This window comes from Leucoraja erinacea, chromosome 13 (assembly GCF_028641065.1).
Source record: "Leucoraja erinacea ecotype New England chromosome 13, Leri_hhj_1, whole genome shotgun sequence".
Taxonomy (NCBI): domain Eukaryota; kingdom Metazoa; phylum Chordata; class Chondrichthyes; order Rajiformes; family Rajidae; genus Leucoraja; species Leucoraja erinaceus.
Window position 1 is genome coordinate 12,005,422 of NC_073389.1, and position 18,240 is coordinate 12,023,661.

At 40.5% G+C, this 18,240-nt stretch overlaps 1 protein-coding gene across 1 annotated transcript in view; it reads right to left on the reverse strand.

Moving 5' to 3' along the window:
• Positions 1-18,240, reverse strand: part of grik1a (glutamate receptor, ionotropic, kainate 1a) — a 276,013-nt gene that overhangs the window by 108,738 nt on the left and 149,035 nt on the right. The window contains 3 exon segments of the mRNA XM_055644485.1: positions 741-922; positions 6,346-6,603; positions 7,582-7,749. Of these exon segments, the coding sequence (XP_055500460.1) occupies positions 741-922; positions 6,346-6,603; positions 7,582-7,749 (608 nt within the window).

Sequence of the window (18,240 nt, forward strand, 5' to 3'; positions counted from 1 at the left end):
TAAACCAAAGGGCATTTTCTAAGCTGTATGGCCTGTGATCTACATATAAATAGCTATTTTGACAAATGGCAAGAATGTTCATACATTCACGTTTCTCACCTTGGCGCTTTCCTTCAGCGTTGTCCTGGCTTAAATCTGTCATTTCCTGGCTCATTGGTCTCGGTGATCTGTGTGAAGGAGACCCATTCTGGCCTTCAACTACATTTTTTTCTGCACCACCCTTGCTCCTGCCATGATTTTCCCATCTTAATCGGTAAAATTCACTCTTTCACACATCCTCTCCATCTCTCATCTTTGAGAATGAATCATAGTTATATACACAACAGAAATATTGATTCTTGCAAACAGTCACTGAATCAAAGTGAGTAATATGTTTGTCATAATACTATTACAGAAAGGTCAAGGGAAACATAAAATAAGGTACTTTTACTAAAAGCTTTAGAAAATGGCAAAGGCATAATATTTCATTTAACTTTTTATGTTCAGCTGCCAATGTTCAATGCTTGCCCATATTTTCAGAACACAATTCATTGAAGATTCTGCTCAACATTTCTAAACCCTGCAGTTAATTCACACATAGAAGACTGACATTCAGATTTTCAAAAACATCCATCATGAAAGAGTTCTGAAAAATGCATATTTGCATTCATTGTGTGCGTGCAATCAAAGACCAGCAATGTTATTATTCAAGAAATCTTCCAAACTGCCGAAAGGAAGGAGAGTATGGAAAGTTCCATTACCTGTTTCAATATTTGGGCTGCAGTTGAATATGTGCAGTCAAATATTACGTAGAACTCTTTTCCCCTTTTCATCTGTTTCAGAAGAGGCTTGGCATCTCTGTTACCGAATGGTAACTGGCGAATTTTTACTTTAATGTTGTATCTGGAGGGAGCTTTCATTAATTCTTGTAAACGAATAAGACCTAGGAAACATTAAGTCAAATACTTAATTAAAAACGGTGTAAGTCCACACACCTCAAATTTCACTTTAAATTCTAATTAGCCATCTATAAAACAATCAGCTTTTGGTATTTCTTAAGCATACAACTTACACTGGGAATCATATTCGAGCATCATGCTCTCTATGGTCACTCAAACCCGCTAAGATTTTAACTACTCACTGCCTGCAACTATTGACTGATCCAACTGTTAACTGTAATGGACCGATGCCTCACCAGCCTGAAATTTACCCAAAAAGCGTCTGTGTAAATCGTTGTAGCTGTATCTTCGCCGTCAACGTTTTGCAGTTACCGCTCAAACTTTTCCATATTCATTGAGAACTTGAGGTCATGGAGTGCAAATATTTGTGCTTTGACCTTTCTTGAGATAGCAATGAGGATGCAGGAGGATGAGGGGTGAATTTATAGAGGGTTCCAGATTGTGAAAGGAATAGAGAGGGCAACTGCACAGAGTCTTTTACGCAGAGTAGTGGAATCAAGAACCATAAGAAACAGGTTAAAGACAAAGAGTGAAAAATGTAATAGGAACCTGGGGGGCAATCCTTTTACACAATAGGTGGTAGGGATATGGAACAAACTGCCAGAGGAGGTAGTTGAGGCAGATACTATCACAAAGTTTAAGAAACAGTTAGACAGGTACATGGATAAGATAGATTTAGAGGGATATAGGCCAAACGCAGGCAGGTGGGACTAGTGCAGATGTGGCATGTTGGTCGGCATGAACAAGTTGGCCAGAAGGACCTGTTTGAAAGCGTGAAGATTCTATGAATCTATAATATCCCTGGGTGGCGCCTGTAATGGCTGCCTCGCCAACAGTCTGTCTCGTCCTTTTCTTTCTTTGGTGTTTTTTCGTGTGTGTTAAATGTATGTTTTTGTGTTCTTTAGCTTGTTTTATGTGGGAGGTGGGGGGAGGGGGGTTGGGGAATTTTTTTAAATCTCTTACCTCGACGGAGATGCGATTTTTTTTCCGTATCGTATCTCGGTTCGCACTGCGACCTAACATCGCGGAGCTAGCGGCCTCTGCTGGGGACGGACTTTGGGAGTTTCAAGCCCGGGAGCCTGCAGGACATAACATCGTGGAGTTTGCGGTCCCTGTCGGGGATCGACCTTGAAGCTCCAACCGAGGGAGCCTGTGGACCTTAATATCGTGGAGCCCGTGGTCCCTGGTCTGAGACCGACTTCGGGAGCTCCAAGCCGCGGGAGCTACGACCGCCCCAACGTGGGAGCTTCGATCGCCCCGACGCGGGGGCTTTGATCGCCGGCTGCGGGAGCTTCAATCGCCTCGATGCGGATGTTTCGACTGCCCCGTCTCAGTGTCGAATAAAGTGGAGAAGGAGCCTTTAGTAATTTTGAGATGCCCTGTGAGCAGGGGAAGGAATTGGCCACCTCATAAAATACCCACTCTTCCACCTGTCCCATCTGTGGCTCCCACATTGGCCTCATTATCCATCTCAGGACCTACAAAACCAGAGTAGTCCCAAGTCGCCATCAATCGTGAGAAAGTTCCAAAGAAAAGATAGATGGAAATATTGCATGTATATGTTGTCACCAATACCACAGGCCAGAAAATCACCCAGAATCTCAAAGATATTTCAAAATTGAAAAATTCTTACCCTAAAATGCTGAGTTTTATGTATCCTTTATTGCCTATGTTGATGAAAGATCAGTGTTTATTTAGATCTTTGTAAATAGTGATGGACAATGGATACAATTGTTAATACTGTTAGGTTTATTTTTGAGAAATGATAGTAGATCTTCAATTCTCTGCACTCTGAAGCAACCATGTGTGCAAAGTCTGAAGAAGGGTCCTTAGATGGAGTACAGTGTACAGTAATGCTATTGGAAGATCGTGATAGTGTTGCAGAGGGTGTTGAGAAGTTTCGCCAGCATGATGCCTGGGATGGGGCAGTTCAGCTATAAGGAGAGACTGGGGAAGCTAGGTCTGTTCTCCCTGATGCTGAGGAGGCAAAGAGGAGACATGATTGAGGTATATAGAAGTCAGATGGTGTAGTTAGGGTAGACTGCAGAAAACTTTCCCTTATATCTTAAGCAGATAAAACCAGAGAATATAGCTGAAGGGGTGGTGGTGTAGCACTGTCTGAAAGAATGGCTGAAGCTGGATTGCTGGTATAATTAAATAAGTGTTTTATTGAGAGGTTTAGGCATAACAATATGGACCAAGTGTTGGACGATAGGGTTCACACAGATGGGTGCCCATTACTTGTCAGGTTGGACGAGGCCTGTTTCCATGCAGTGAGCTTGTCTAACAGGTCTAAGAGTCTTGTTCCCCATGCAGACTACATCCCACAGTTCTGGAAGAGGTGGCTGTTGAAATTGTGGAGGAATTAGTTTCTTACATTCTTACAAGAATTACTAGAGTCAGGAATGGTTCCACAGGACTGGAAAATCACAAAATGTAAATCCACTGTTTAAGAAGGGAGTGAGGTAAAAGAAAGGAAATTATAGGCCAGATAGGTGAGCCTGCTAAACAGGATAGAAGTCCACAGTGTAACAGGCAAGGTACTAGCATGGATAGAAGATTAGTTGACTGGCAAAAGGTAAAGAGTGTGAATAAAGATGGGTTTTTCTGGTTGGCTGTCAGTGACTGGGGCTGAGGTCAGTGTTGGGTCTGCTACTTTTCACATTACACAAATGGATGGAGGAGCAGGTAGTGAGAGAGGAAACAGGGAGTCTGCAGAAGGACTTGGACAGGTTGGGGGAGCGGGCATAGAAGTGGCAAATGGAACACAACGCAGCAAAGTGTTCTTTGGTAGATGAAATAAAGGCAGAGACACCTTTCTAAATGGGGAGAGGATTCAGAAATCAAAGGTGCAAAGAGATTTGAATGCTGGTGCAGGATCCCCAAAAGATTAATTTGCAGGTTGGGTCAGCAGTGAAAAAGGCAAATGCAAGGCTAGCATTCATTTCGAAAGGACAATAATCTATAACCAATCTGAAAATCTAATGCTGAGGGTTTGTAAGGTGCTGGTGAGGTCACATTTAGAATATTGTAAGCAGTTTTAGGCCCCATATTATCGGATGGTTGTGCAGGTTTTTGCAGAGGGTCCAGAGAAGGTTTGCGGGAATGATCCCGGGGATGATTGGGTTAATGTATAAGGAATGCTTGATGGCTCTGGGCCTATAATCATGGAGTTTCAAAAAACGAGGGTGGATCTTACTGCTGGATAATGAAAGACTGGATGTGGAAAAGATGTTTCCAGTAATGGGAGTCCAGAACCCGAGGAGCTCAGAATAAAAGGACGTACCTTTACAATAGAGGTGAGGATAAATGTCTTTAGCCGAAGGGTGGTGAATCTGTGGAATTCAGCCCCAGATGGCTGTGGAGGCCAAGTCATTGGTTATTTTTTAAAGGAGATTGATGAATTATTAATTAGTAAGGGCATCAATGGTTACAGGGGGAAGGCAGGAGAATGGGGTTGAGAGGGAAAAATAGATCAGCCATGATTGAATGGCAGAGTAGACTCGATGGGCCAAATGGCCTAATTCTGCTCCTAGGTCTTATGGTCCATGAGATTATACGATTCTGTGAGAAATTGACCTTTAGTAGCAATCATTTAAATGTAGAAGAGAATCTGGAGAACCATAAGTAAAAGGATACACAAGTTATTAAAAATTGTGGGAAGGAGCAACTAGCAGTCCCCGAGAATTAAAACAAAATGCAAATCGAATAATGGAATTGCATATACAGGAAGAGAACACCAAATGAAGAAATTAATGTTGAACATACTCAAGATGGTTGGCCAGTCTGCAGTTAAAATATTGTGCAAAGTATTTTTGCATTTATGAAAATGACAATAGTCAACAAAGATGTGGCAAAGATGTTCCAATGTCACAGCAAATGAATGCTTATAGTTCCAAAGCTACTTTTTGTTTCTTTCTGGTATAACTAGTAAGGTTTAGATCTTCAAAAGAAAACACAAAATTCTGATTTAATTCCCACGAGTTATCAAGATGGTAAGTACAAGGTATTTAAATGGAAAATTACTAGATGAAAACTTCACACCGAAGATGCTTATGATGTAGAATTTTCGACTTAAATCACTGAACCAAGGCAATGAATCCTTTTAAATGGGAATTAGATTGTTCAGTGAAAAGGAGGAATATTAAAATGAGTACAGATGGTGCGAGATTAGATCATAGATCATACAGAGAAAAACTTCAATGTAGACAGGGCCAAATATCTGTAATGCTGCATGATTTTATGAGCATAAAAATGAGTGGAACAGGGATATATTTCTAAATAGCTCCACTCCTTCTACAGTTTGCCACATCACAGACTAAATCTGACTTGTTTTAATCATTTGGCATGGGAAATTATTTGGTTTTACACTTTAACAAAAATAAGCTTAAAAACAATAGCCTCATATCTATCAAAAGACTCACCGTTCAAAATACATCATACTTTATGTGATCACGACCCTTTCTAAATTTCCTTAATCTTCATCTTGCTACTGAAATCATCTCAATTTTACTAATTATATAAAAGATCTTCCTTGTCCGAATGTACTACGTGCAATCGTACCTGAATATCTAAGTAGGCGCTGTGAATGAGAGAGTACTATTTATTTTGTTTTAAACTAGATTTAATAAACAAAGGGCAGTTCAGGGTACAAATCATGCTCAGGCACGACTGTAGGAGGAGATGTCATGTTTATCAAAAAATTTAATTTCAAAGCAAGACCTTTTACAACCTTCCACTTCGGGAAGCAGAATTAATTTACCTAAAACTAAATTGGTCAATTCAGGCAATATTAAGAAAGGTTTGATCATATTTATCCCTCTTTCATGCTCAGCTGGCAAACATAAAGGTAAGACAGTACATGGTATATCACAAACCAGTTACCAAGGGAACTGGTTGGAGATGAGAGAGCAATATCAGAATAAAATCCTTCCGGCCAATGCACCACTTACACCACTCTCAGCTTACATTTGATGTGAAAACTCACAACACAACAAAGACATTACTTTCTTTATACACCCAACACGATGAAGTTCAACAACAGTTTCAAAGGAGATAATGATGACTGGGAAAGAAACCAAAGTTGGCTCTGAACACATCATTTAAACCTTAATTGGACCTCACTTATAATCCTTGTTAGTACAGTATATCCTTCAGATCATAGTTTAAATTGTTTCTACCACAAGCAGTACAATTATACCATTAAGCCTTTAGTTTTCTAGTTATATTCAATGTATATTAATAATTAAATATTTCTCAAAGGCAACTTGTCAGTATGGAAAATCTTAACTCTGCAGTGCTCCAAGGCCATTGTTGTCATTTAACTTTATTAAGTACTGAAGCCTAAAAATATTGCAACCGGTTGAAAGAAATAACTTAGGCATATGAACAGGATTTGATTATTTACCTGTGCTATCTTCATAAACAATGGTAATTGTCTTCCATTTGTAATACTGCACCAGATCCAGGATAGCTCTACTAATTGATGTATATTCTGGATAAAGGTTGATGAAGAATGAGTCCTTCTGATCTAGGATGGGATGTTTCCAGCGGGTCTGGATGTGTGGAACTTCCATTGCATTAGAGATAGACTGAACTGCACTTATTGAAGAACTGTGTGAAGGTCCAAACACAGCTGCTACTCCAAGAGTAAGCTGGTCACAAGCTGGTGGGTTTTAAAGAAACAGATCAGTCACATTATAAAGATAGTGCACAACCTTTAGAATTAGATATCGACACAAAATACCGGAGTAACCAGGCGAACAGGCAGCATTTCTGGAGAGAAGGAATGGGTGACGTTTCGGGATGAGGCACTTGTGCTATCTCAACAGGTAGAGGATTGTATTTGATAGATTGGAGATGAGCTCTGAATGGCAGGGGTGGGGTGAGGTCAGTATATCTGGTAACGAGAATATCCTGAATGTCTTCCAGAATTTAAACAAAAGACTCCCTTAAGTAAAGATTGTGACCCAAGAGGTGTGAAGCGTCCAAGGACTCAATCTGGATTATGAATAGGGAAAGGATTGTGACAGGTGTGGAAGATTATCCGATGATTATTGAAGAAGGGGAACACACTGCAAAAATAAGTCTGGGACTAATATAGTGTAAGCTCACCCAGTTGAACTTGAGTGAGAGGCACTTTTGAATTTTGAATTAATGTTAACATTAAAAATATATATTTTCCTTCCCTCTTCCCTGCCAAAAATTGTCGCTAGTGTGTGTCTGTAGGATAGTGTTAATATGCGGGGATCGCTGGTTGACCCAGTCGGCCGAAGGGTCTGTTTCTGCAATGTATCTCTAAACTAGACTTTAAAATTAGAATGACTCAAAATGAATGATTGTATTGAGAGATCAAAATACAATGGGTCTGTGACAGAGAAACTCCACATTCCTCCAACCAACCTATTTTATTTTTTAACTGAGGCAGGACAAGGAGTAGGTGGCAAAACTATATGGTTTGGCCACCTACTCCTTGTCCTGCCTCAGTTAAAAAATAAAATAGGTTGGTTGGAGGAATGTGGACTTTCTCTGTCACAGACTCATTGTATTTTGATCTCTCAATACAATCTCAACCCACTCAATACTGTGAATTGACATTCAGCCCATTATATATGAAAGCAATAATGGAATGCATCGTACTCACCCCGCCTGGAAGCTTCGAAGCTGTCGTAAAGATTAATCCTCTGTATATCGTAGGTGAGCGTGGTATTAGGCATCAGTGTCCTATTTCTGTTTATGCTGGTGATTGCAAACTTGAAGGCCATCTCTTCAATACTGATTGGCTCATTTTCAGTAGTTTCAAAAATGCCTCCTTAAATAAAAAAAGACACCGTTCAGGCTGAGACGTGAAAGATGTTCACATTTAATCATCTTCTTGCAAAACCATTTTATATTCAGTACGTTAAATTTTAAGTATTTACAGTCATAGAGTGGAAACCGGCCCTTCGGCCCAACTTGCACACACCGGCCAACATGTCCTAGCTACACTAGTCCCACCTGCCCATTTAATTTAGATTTGATTTCACCAAGGAATCCTAAGAGCAGAGAAACAATATGTTTTTTTCTCTCTCTTCATATGCCACAGAGAGATTGAAGGAATATTTGTAACACATACCATAACAGCTGTAAAGAGATATGCAGTCAGCAACACTAACTGTATGGAAGTGCATTATTACAGAAGCTGCACTGGGAATGTGCCTCGAAGTTGCCGCTTACTGCCATTGAACAACACAGAACAAATGGAAGTTATTTTGTTGCATTTAGATTCTGAAGTGTCACTCAGTTAACAAAGGAAAAACCTGACTGGTCATCAGTACAACTGACTGTAAACCTCTCAATCATCTTTCAAAGCTTACAAAGAGTGTCTGAATTGTTACGGAGAGATTTTTTCATGACCCCCACCCCATCCACCCTCTGCTCCCCTTCACCTCCCAACCCTTCCAGTACTCAGCCATTCAATGGGTCCCCAAATGGTAATACAGCTGGCAGGACACCAATAGGACTCTGTCTGGCTGAAATATGGCAGGGTCAACAACAATAGCAGCAGCAGCAATCCTGTGTCAGTGCTTCCCCTCCCCTAGTCGCAACAGAGACAGAATCCCCCTAGACCACCCCATCAGCCTTCGCATACAACACATAACCCTCCGAAATTTCCACCACCTCCAATGGGATCCCATCATTAGCCACATTTTCCTCCACCCTTTTCCACCTTCCGCAGAGACCGTTCCCTCCGCAACTCCGATATGTCGCTTGGGCAGCTTGCAGCCCATTGGTACGAATTTTGATTTCTCTCACTTCAGGCAGCACCGGCATTCCCGCTCTCTATATCCCTCTCCCACCCAAGTCGCACAAGCTTCTCATTTTCACCTTACAAACAGCTAACAATGGCCCGTTTCCTTTATCATCGTAACTTTTTTGCATATCTTTCATTCATTGTTCTTTATCTCTCCACATCATCGTCTATATCTCTCGTTTCCCTTATCCCAAACCAGTCTGAAGAAGGGTCTTGACCTAAAAGGTCACCCATTCCATCTCTCCAAAGATGCTGCCTGTCCCTCTGAGTTACTCCAGCTTTTTGTGTCTATCTTCTGTGTCAGTTAAACCAGCACAGGGAAGGATGATGTAATTTGCCTTAAATTGGTTTGCACTTCAGCAATGCAATGTTCTGAATCACTTGTAACAAAATAAATATCAAATCTGACAAATATATATTTAAAAATCACAATATGTTTTTATATTATACACACTGGTTCTTTCCTTTTATTGCCGTTAAAACTCTTCTAAACTCACCAATTGCCTATGGTGTAGGGACTTTGTTTCCAAGTCCATACATACACCATAGCACTATAACAACAGTGGACTGTGGTTACATAGCCCTACTATGCATGATAGTCTTCTTAATACAATTTAGGTGCTGAGTGTGTATTCCTCCTGTACCTCAGTGCCGTTGCCTGAATATGAAGGGCGTGTGCGTGCATGCGTGTGCGTGTCTGTGTGGTGTGTGCCTGTGCGGTGCGTGTGCATGTCTGTGGGTGTGTGCGTGCATGTGCATGTATATGTCTGCGTGTGTGCGTGCATGTGCATGTATATATCTGTGTGTGTGCGTGCATGTGCATAAGAGAAAGTGTTAATATGACAGAGCAGCATTTCTGTTGGTCTGCAGCTCACATTGATACAATGCGTGAAGTCATGGTATATTTTCTGGCTTTAATTCATAGTCCAAAGGGGCTGTCCCACTACGGCGACCTAATTGGTGAGTTTAGGAGAGTTTGACAAAGTATCATGTTGAAGACCTCCTTCAACCTCCTTTGTTGAAGACTATCTACTATGTTGAAGACTATCTACGACTACCTTTGACTACCTTCGATTACCTTCAACTACCCTTGATTACCTACGAATAACATGCCGACCTACTACGACCTACGTAGACTAAACCTAAGAGTAAAAAAAATATCGATTTTTTTCATGGCGACCTTTTTTTACTAGCGTGCATTTTTCAGCATGTAGAAAAATACGCCACAACCTAGCTGAGGCCTCGAGTATGCGGGGACTGCTCTCGAGCAAGAAGGGGAGTTACAAAGACCTCCTAGGACCTCATGTCTACCATGCTGCGAGTACGAGTCGAGGGCAAACTCTTCTAAACTCACCAATTAGGTCGCCGCAGTGGGACAGCCCCTTTAGGATTCTCACTCCTAACAGATCAGAACAGTCATCTCCTGCTGGACTTACTGAATAGCAGCCCTAATAAATGTAGATATTTTCGGCACACAGTCCATCCTTTCTGGCCTCTGTTATGTTTACAACACCACAGGACCCTAGTGAGACCACACCTGGACCACACCTGGAGTATTGTGTTGTCTCCAAATTTGAGAAAGGACATACTTGCTTTTGAGGGAGTGCAGCCTAGGTTCACTAGGTTAATTCCAAGGATGGCGGGTCTGTCATATACTGAGAGAATGGAGCGGCTGGGCTTGTATATACTGGAATTTAGAATGATGAGAGGGAATCCTATTGAAACATATAGGATTATTAAGGGTTTGGACACGCTAGAGGCAGGAAACATGTTCCCGATGTTGGAGGAGTCCAGAACCAGGAACCACAGTTTAAGAATAAGGGGTAAGCCATTTAGAACGGAGATGAGGAAACACTTTTTCACACACAGTTGTGAGTATGGAATTTTCTGCCTCAGAGGGCAATGGAGGCCGGTTCTCTGGATACTTTCTTTTTTTTAAATATTAATTTTTATTAGAAGCAGTGTACAAAAGTATAAACTGCTGCATATGACATAGTAGTTATTGTACAGCTCCAATTTTAATTTTTAGCTAAAGATGAGAAAGAAGAAGAGAAAAAGCAAGAGAGAGAAAGTGAATGTGCAAGAATAGAACCCCTAGACCACCAAATTGATGTCGCTGAAGAGTGAGTAAGTAAAAGAAATAAGAAAAACGTAGAGAAATAAAAAGACAAAAACAGAAAGAAAAACAAAAAGTGATGATATACCTGCTTCGTATCTCTCTCCACCCATCACCCAACCCGTAATTCAATTTAATTCCAAAATTGTGTTGCACCATACTATCCTTGTAATGAATCAATGAATGGTGTCCATGTCTTCGAAAATTGCTCTGGTTTTTCTGCTAAGCCAAGTCTCATATTTTCAAGATGTAGCGTCTCAGACATGTTTGTAATCCACATTTTAAGAGTAGGGGCAGATGTATTTTTCCACAATTTAAGTATTAGTGTTTTCGCCGTTATCAGGCCATAATTAAGGAAACGTCTTTGAAATATTGATAGCTCAGAGCAGGCTTCTGATGTTCCGAGAATAATCAGTTCCGTGTCGGGGTCCAGTTTTGTTTTTAATGTTTTTGAGAAAATTTCAAAAATTCCTTTCCAAACGTTATGTAGTTTTATGCAAGAGGCGAAGGAATGTGTTATAGTTACTTCTTGAAGGAGGCATTTGTCACAAATAGGAGATACATTTGGAAAGATCTTATTCAGTGTAGTCTTTGAATAGTAGAGTCTGTGCAGTGTTTTAAATTGAATTAAAGTATGTCTAACATTAATCGAACAATTGTGTATATATAAAAGATTTTCTTCCCATCTGTCTTTTGGAATTTTTAGGCCTAGTTCCTCTTCCCAGTCTCTTCTAATTGCGTCTGACGATGGGATTTCTATATTTAGAAGGGTGATGTTAAATTGTTTGACTCTGAGTTTCTATTCATACATTCGTCTAATATATCTGGCAGCAGATTTTGGTAGTCATGGGTATATGTTTTCAAATAGTCTTGAATTTGAAGATATCTGAAATATTGATTACCTTTCAGGTGGTATTTCGACTGTAATTCCTGAAATGAAAGAAGAGTTCCCATCTCGTAGAGATCTCCAAGTTTTTTAAATTCCTAGTCTTTCCCAATAAGTAAACGTTTTATCTATAATAGATGGCTTGAACAAAGGGTTATTAGCTATTGGTGAGAGAAGAGATACATTTCCTAGTTTAAAAGTTGATTTTACTTGTCTCCAGAGTGCTGTGAATAATCAGATTTTTATCATATAGTGTGTTCTTCAACTTTATTGGGGAGAGAAGTATCGCGCCTATATTAAAAGGCAAGCAATCCTCTCTCTCCATTATTAACCAGTCTACCTGTTGGCTTGCGTTATCCAGCCAGTAAATTACATTTTTAATATTCGTTGCCCAATAATAGTATAAGAAATTGGGGATAGCCAATCCACCCGTTTCTTTGGGTTTACATAGATGTTGTTTATGAATTCTATGTGTTTTATAATCCCAGATAAAGTTTGTAATCTGAGAAACAAAATAAAAAACCCCCAATTTAGTTAGGTATATTGGTATTGATTGAAATAAATAAAGAATTTGTGGGAGAAAGATCATCTTTATAGCATTTATTCTGCCTCTCTAGATACTTTCAAGAGTAGATAGGGTTCTTGAAGATAGCAGAGTCAGGGGATATGGGGAGAAGGCAGAAACGGGGTACTGATTGTGGATGATCAGCCATGATCACATTAAATGGCTTGAAGGGCCGAATGGCCTATTCCTGCACCTACTTTCTATTTTCTATTGTCCTTGATGCTCCTTCCAGTGTCCCTTGGCACTCTACCCTGCTTTCCAACAGCAAAACTAGGAGTGAAATAAATAAAGGTAATATGCAGGATAAATAGGCAGCTGAAACAAAGACAGTGGGCAAATGAAGTCAGAATACTGGAAATTCTCTATTCTCACTGCATCTGCAACAGGGTGAATGAATTAACAGCTTGAAGAATCATAGATGGATACAAATTAATTATGAAATAGCAGCACATTCCAAGATATACAACAGAAAACACAAGTCTCACGAGTTGGCAACAGCCACTCAAGCCTGCCCCACCACTCAATATGATCATGGCAGATGATACAAGCCTTCTCTTCCCAAATCACAGACCCTTTTCATAACCTGTGCAGAACAACTGGCTGGAGTTTTTGCAGACATTTTCAATCTCTCACTTCTGAGGTCAGAGGCCTGAAGAGGGCATCAATAATACCGGTGGCCAATAAGAGTAAGGTGATTTGCCTCAATGACTATCGAACCAGTGGCACTAATGTCCATGGTGATGAAGTGCTTTGAGAAGGTGGTTAAGGTCCATATCAACTCCTACCTTGACAAGAGCCTCGACCCACTACAGTTCGCCTACCGCCACAACAGGTCAACGGAGGATGCGATCTCACCCGCTGTCCACTCCACATTGGACCATTTGGACAATAAATGCACTTGCGGCCAGCTGTTGTTTATAGACTACAGCTCGGCGTTCAATACCATCATCCCCTCCGAGCTGGGTCTCTGCGCATCCCTCTGTAATCAGATACTCGACTTCCTCATCCACAGACACCAGTCTGTTCGAATTCACATAAATACTTCACCTTAGTAACAATCAGCACGTGAGCTCCTCAAGGCTACGTGCTCAGCCCCCTGCTTTACTCACTCTATACCCATGACTGTGCAGCCGGGAATAGTGTGAACTCCATCATCAAGTTCACCGACAACACCACAGTTGTTGGATGAATTACAGATGGTGATGAATCAGAGTATAGAAGTGAGATCGACCGACTGACCAAACGGTGCCAGCACAACAACCTGGCTCTCAACATCAATAAAACCAAGGAACTGATTGTGGACTTTGTAAGGGGAAGGATGAGGACCCACAATCCTGTTTATATCAATGGGTCAATGGTGGAGAGGGTCAAAAACTTCACATTCCTGGACACGCATATTTCCAAAGATCTTTCCTACTTCCTGAGAAGATCATGGAGATTATGTCAAAGAGCACATCTTGCACATCTACAGGTGCACAGGAGAGAGCAGACTGACTGCTTGCAACGTGGCCTGGTTCGGCAACTCTAGCGTCCAGGAGCGGAAAAGATTGCAAAAAGTTGTGACCACTGCCCAGTCCATCACCGGCTCTGATCTCCCCACCATTGAAGGGATCTATCGAAGTCGCTGCCTCAAAAAGGCAGCCAACATATCAAAGACCCGCACCATCCTGGCCACACACTCATTTCACCACTGCCATCGGGAAGAAGGTACAGGAGCCTGAAGACTGTAATGTCGAGGTTCAGGAACAGCTTCTTCCCTACAGCCATCAGGCTATTAAACACGACAACAAATAAGCTCTGAACGACAACAGACTATTATTATTATTATTGCACTATATTTGAGTATGTGTGCATGTGTATATGTACACACTGAACTTTTTTCTCCCGTTATGTACTATGTACACATATCTCTTGTGCTGCAGCAAGCAAGAATTTCACTATCCTATCTGTGACATATGACAATAAAACACTCTTGACTCTTAACTTCATTGCACAGTTTGTACGTTGGTTAACAGTTCTGTTTCTCTTGACCAATACCTTTCAGTAACATTTTCTTATTAAGCTAAACATTTCAAAATCAACTCTTGGTGCCTGATGCCGTTTACTGAAACTAAAATTGATTCCTTTAGCATCAGTAAAATTTCCCTCTCCAATTTTCATGAGACCATTGCCTTCTAAATTCATTTCTGGTCCATATCTTTACTCATTTGGCAACAGTATGGGCAGATCCGAAATATAACAAGCGATGGGGTTTTAATCAAGCATGATTGTCTTCTTTAAACAATACCAGTGATTCAGCCCCATGGTGACTTAGCTGATAGAAGCCCCTTTGGCAACAGACGTACTTATCTCTCACAGCAAGCAAAATACCAGAGAACAATTATATGACAATTAGTCCAAAATCTCTTTATAATTCCACTATCCTAACGTAATAAACGCTTCCTAAATAAAAACAGAAAATCTAGTGACACTGAACACATCAAGCGACATCTGTGGAAACACAAATGAATTCACGTTTCAGGTCAAACACCCTCGACCAGGACTGGAAAAGCGAAAAAACAAGTTTGTTTCAAGTTGCAGAGTGATCAAAGGTTGGATAAGGAGAGAGGAGAGAGAGACAGAGAGACAGAGAGAGAGACAGAGAGAGGGAGAGAGAGGAGAGAGAGAGGGAGAGAGAGAGAGAGAGAGAGAGAGAGAGGGAGGAGAGGGAGAGGGAGAGAGAGAGAGAGAGAGAGAGAGAGACAGAGAGGGAGGGAGAGGGAGAGAGAGAGAGAGAGACAAACATGTAAAAGCTATGAAATGTAGAGCTGTTGGAAAAATGGCCAATAGGTCTGTACACGTTAGCATATTCCCAAATAGAACATCATTAGAACAGGACAGGAAATGACAGGAATATGTCAGAGTTGGAGCTGGAAGTGACTCATTTATCTCTATCCCGTTCTGAATTATCATCTTCCACCGTTTATCTGCTGAAAGCTCTTTTACCAGCAGTGCTTAGAAAACTGTTTGTAGAGCATTAATAATTCAAGGCCCCTGCAGAAATATCAAGGTCTTGCTGTTTCTGCTCTTTAGAGGGGCTTGGGGAAAACAAAGAGTAATCAACATTGCAGATGCTGGGAATCTGGAATGAACACAGAAAATGCTGAAATCATCCAGCAGGCCAAGCAGCACCTTGGGAAAGAGAAACAGCGATAACAATTCAGGTTAAAGATCCTTCGTCCTGTTATGTAAAGGGAGTCTTAGACCTGAAATTAATTGTTTCTCTTTCTATAAATGCTGCCTGACCTACTGACTGTTTCCAGCATTTTCAGGCTTTAAGTCGATGAACATCGGCTGTTGCAACGCCTGTGAATGCAGCGCAGATGTATTTTAGTTTTGTGTCTGCTATCATCCAACAAAATGATTTCAGTACACCCTTACTGGACGCTTCAATGTACCAGCAAATACATCACCTTGGAATTTTCATGCTATACCGACTGACATAGCCCTGCCTATCCTGCAAGAAACTGCAACGCCTTTCACTTTTAACATCTGATCACAGCAGTAGTACTTCACCAATTAACAGGTACCCACTTACACTCATGGTAAAACTTGCGTAAATCCAATAAAATAATCAATCATTAGTTGCACATAAGCTTTTGAAAACTAATCCATGAATAAAAGTCAGTTACACTTTACCATGATCGTGCCCATCTTGTCCATCGTTTGGTCAAAGATGTAGTCAGTTAAATAGTATTAGACTTGGCATATTATAGGAGAGAAACATATCCTGCTACAAGAAGGAAAATCATAGCTTTAGAATGGATATACAAGAAAATGTGTGGTGAATAATGTTGCTGAACTGAGACACAAATAGCCACGCAGTGATATGAATTTTTAGACTTTAGAGATACAGCGTGGAAACAGGCTCTTCGGCCCATCGAGTCGCCGCCGACCAGCGATCACATCATACACTAGCACTATCCTACATGTTAGGGACAATTTACAATTTTTTTTTATAGCCAAGGCCAATTAACCTACAAACTTGCATGTCTCCATGGAAACCGGAGCTCCCGGAGAAAATCCACACAGGGCACGTGGAGAACGTACAGACTCCGTACAGACAGCACCCATGGTCAGGATCGAACCTGGGTCTCTGGCACTGTGAGGTAGCAACTCTACCGTTATTAATCACATCCTCATCGGGACTTCCGCCGCCGATCGACGGGTTGAATTTGCCCCTCTGCGGTGGCGATTACTGGTAATTGTTAGGGAACAAGGAACTGGGTGTATCAAGGAATATATAGTGGTGTTGGAGTGAGATAATGGTCGACTCATGGGTAAAATCTATTTGATCAGACTGTGGGAGGTAGATAACGGAACAAGTCTTTTTTTTATTTTAATTTTATTAGAAGCAATGTACAAAATACATCTTAATCACAATATGCAACATATTACATTTCTTGTACAACTTCTTTTTTTTTTTCAAATTTTAAGCCATAATAAAAAAAGAGAAAGGAATAGAGAGAAAGAAGAAAAGAGTGAGGATAGTAGTGGATGTGGGAACAAAAGAAGCAAAAAAAGGGCCCACACAAAAGGGGGGGCTTAAGAAAAGAAAAAGAAAATAAGTAAGGAATCTAAAAAAGGTAAGGCCAAGCAAGAAGGAAAGGGAATGTGCCTATAAAGGGAAAGTCTGCAGAGAAATTACAGATAAGTGCAAAAACTGTACAATGCTCAATACTGGTGGGTGGCTTGCTAACTTCAATATTGATTGGGCTTGAGAAAAAGTAGAGGGCAAAGGAGAGCAATTTCTGAAATATGTTTGGGAAACCTTACTAAACTGTACATTCTTGTCCAAATGATAAAGGAGGTATTGTTCATTTGTTTCTGGGGTTCTTGTGTTCGAGTGAACACTGAGGAGGATAATAATAATAATTTCTCAGAGGTCTTGTGTAGGCAGGCAGAATGGGCAGATGCAACAAACTATACAGATTTTTGTTGGATTCCTGGATGAAGATAAACAATATCTAAAGGGTGTGCAGCAGCCCAGCAGCCTGGGTCTATAGGTGCACAGAGTTTTGAAGTTATTGATCTGGAGAAACATGTTAAAACCTGGACTTTGTAACAAAAGTAGGAGGATAGATTGAACTTTTATATAAAACCAGTTATTAATACAAACTGGAGTATCAGGTCCAATTCTAATCTATACATTTTAGTATTAGATCCAATTCTAATCTATACATTTTAGGAAGCATGGAAAAGGGTCCCTCAAAGGAGGTATATAAAAGGCACAGAAATAGTTGCAATGATGAGGAATTTCTACCACAAGGTTTGATTGAAAAAGCTGCCAATGTTCCACGGAGCATAGATATTTGAAAGGAGATTTAACAAAGGTATACAAGATCACGATGCTGGGGTAAATAGAACATACTCATCAAGAACTTAGGGACCCAAGTTCAAAATGATGTGGAAAGGTTACAAGAGGAGATGTGAAATTCACAACAGAATGGCAAAGATCACCATTTGTAACAGTAGTGGAAATAAAGTCATCTGGACTTCAGAAGGAGGAAGCTAAAAAACTACAAATGGTTGAAAGCAGGTCGGGCAATATTTTGTAGAGAGAGCGAAAGATTTCAGTTGCTGATCTTTTCGTGGAGTGATCTGAAGAAAGATTACCGAACAGGAACACCATCTCCATTTTTCTCTCTCATTAGATGCTGCTTGACAACGTGAATGTTTCTAGCGTTTTCTGTTTTATTAAATTGAAGAGAAATAATATGCAGAGAAAAGGGAAAGAAGTGAAGAAATGAGTTACTGAATAACTCTAAAGAGTTGGCAAGTTTTTAATGTTGATTGGCCCTGTTCCAAGCCCTTGTGATTCTATGATTCCATGCTGCACAAAATATTTGTAATTTACCTCAAAGACCATGTGTAACTCCGACGTACTCATATTATTATTCAAAA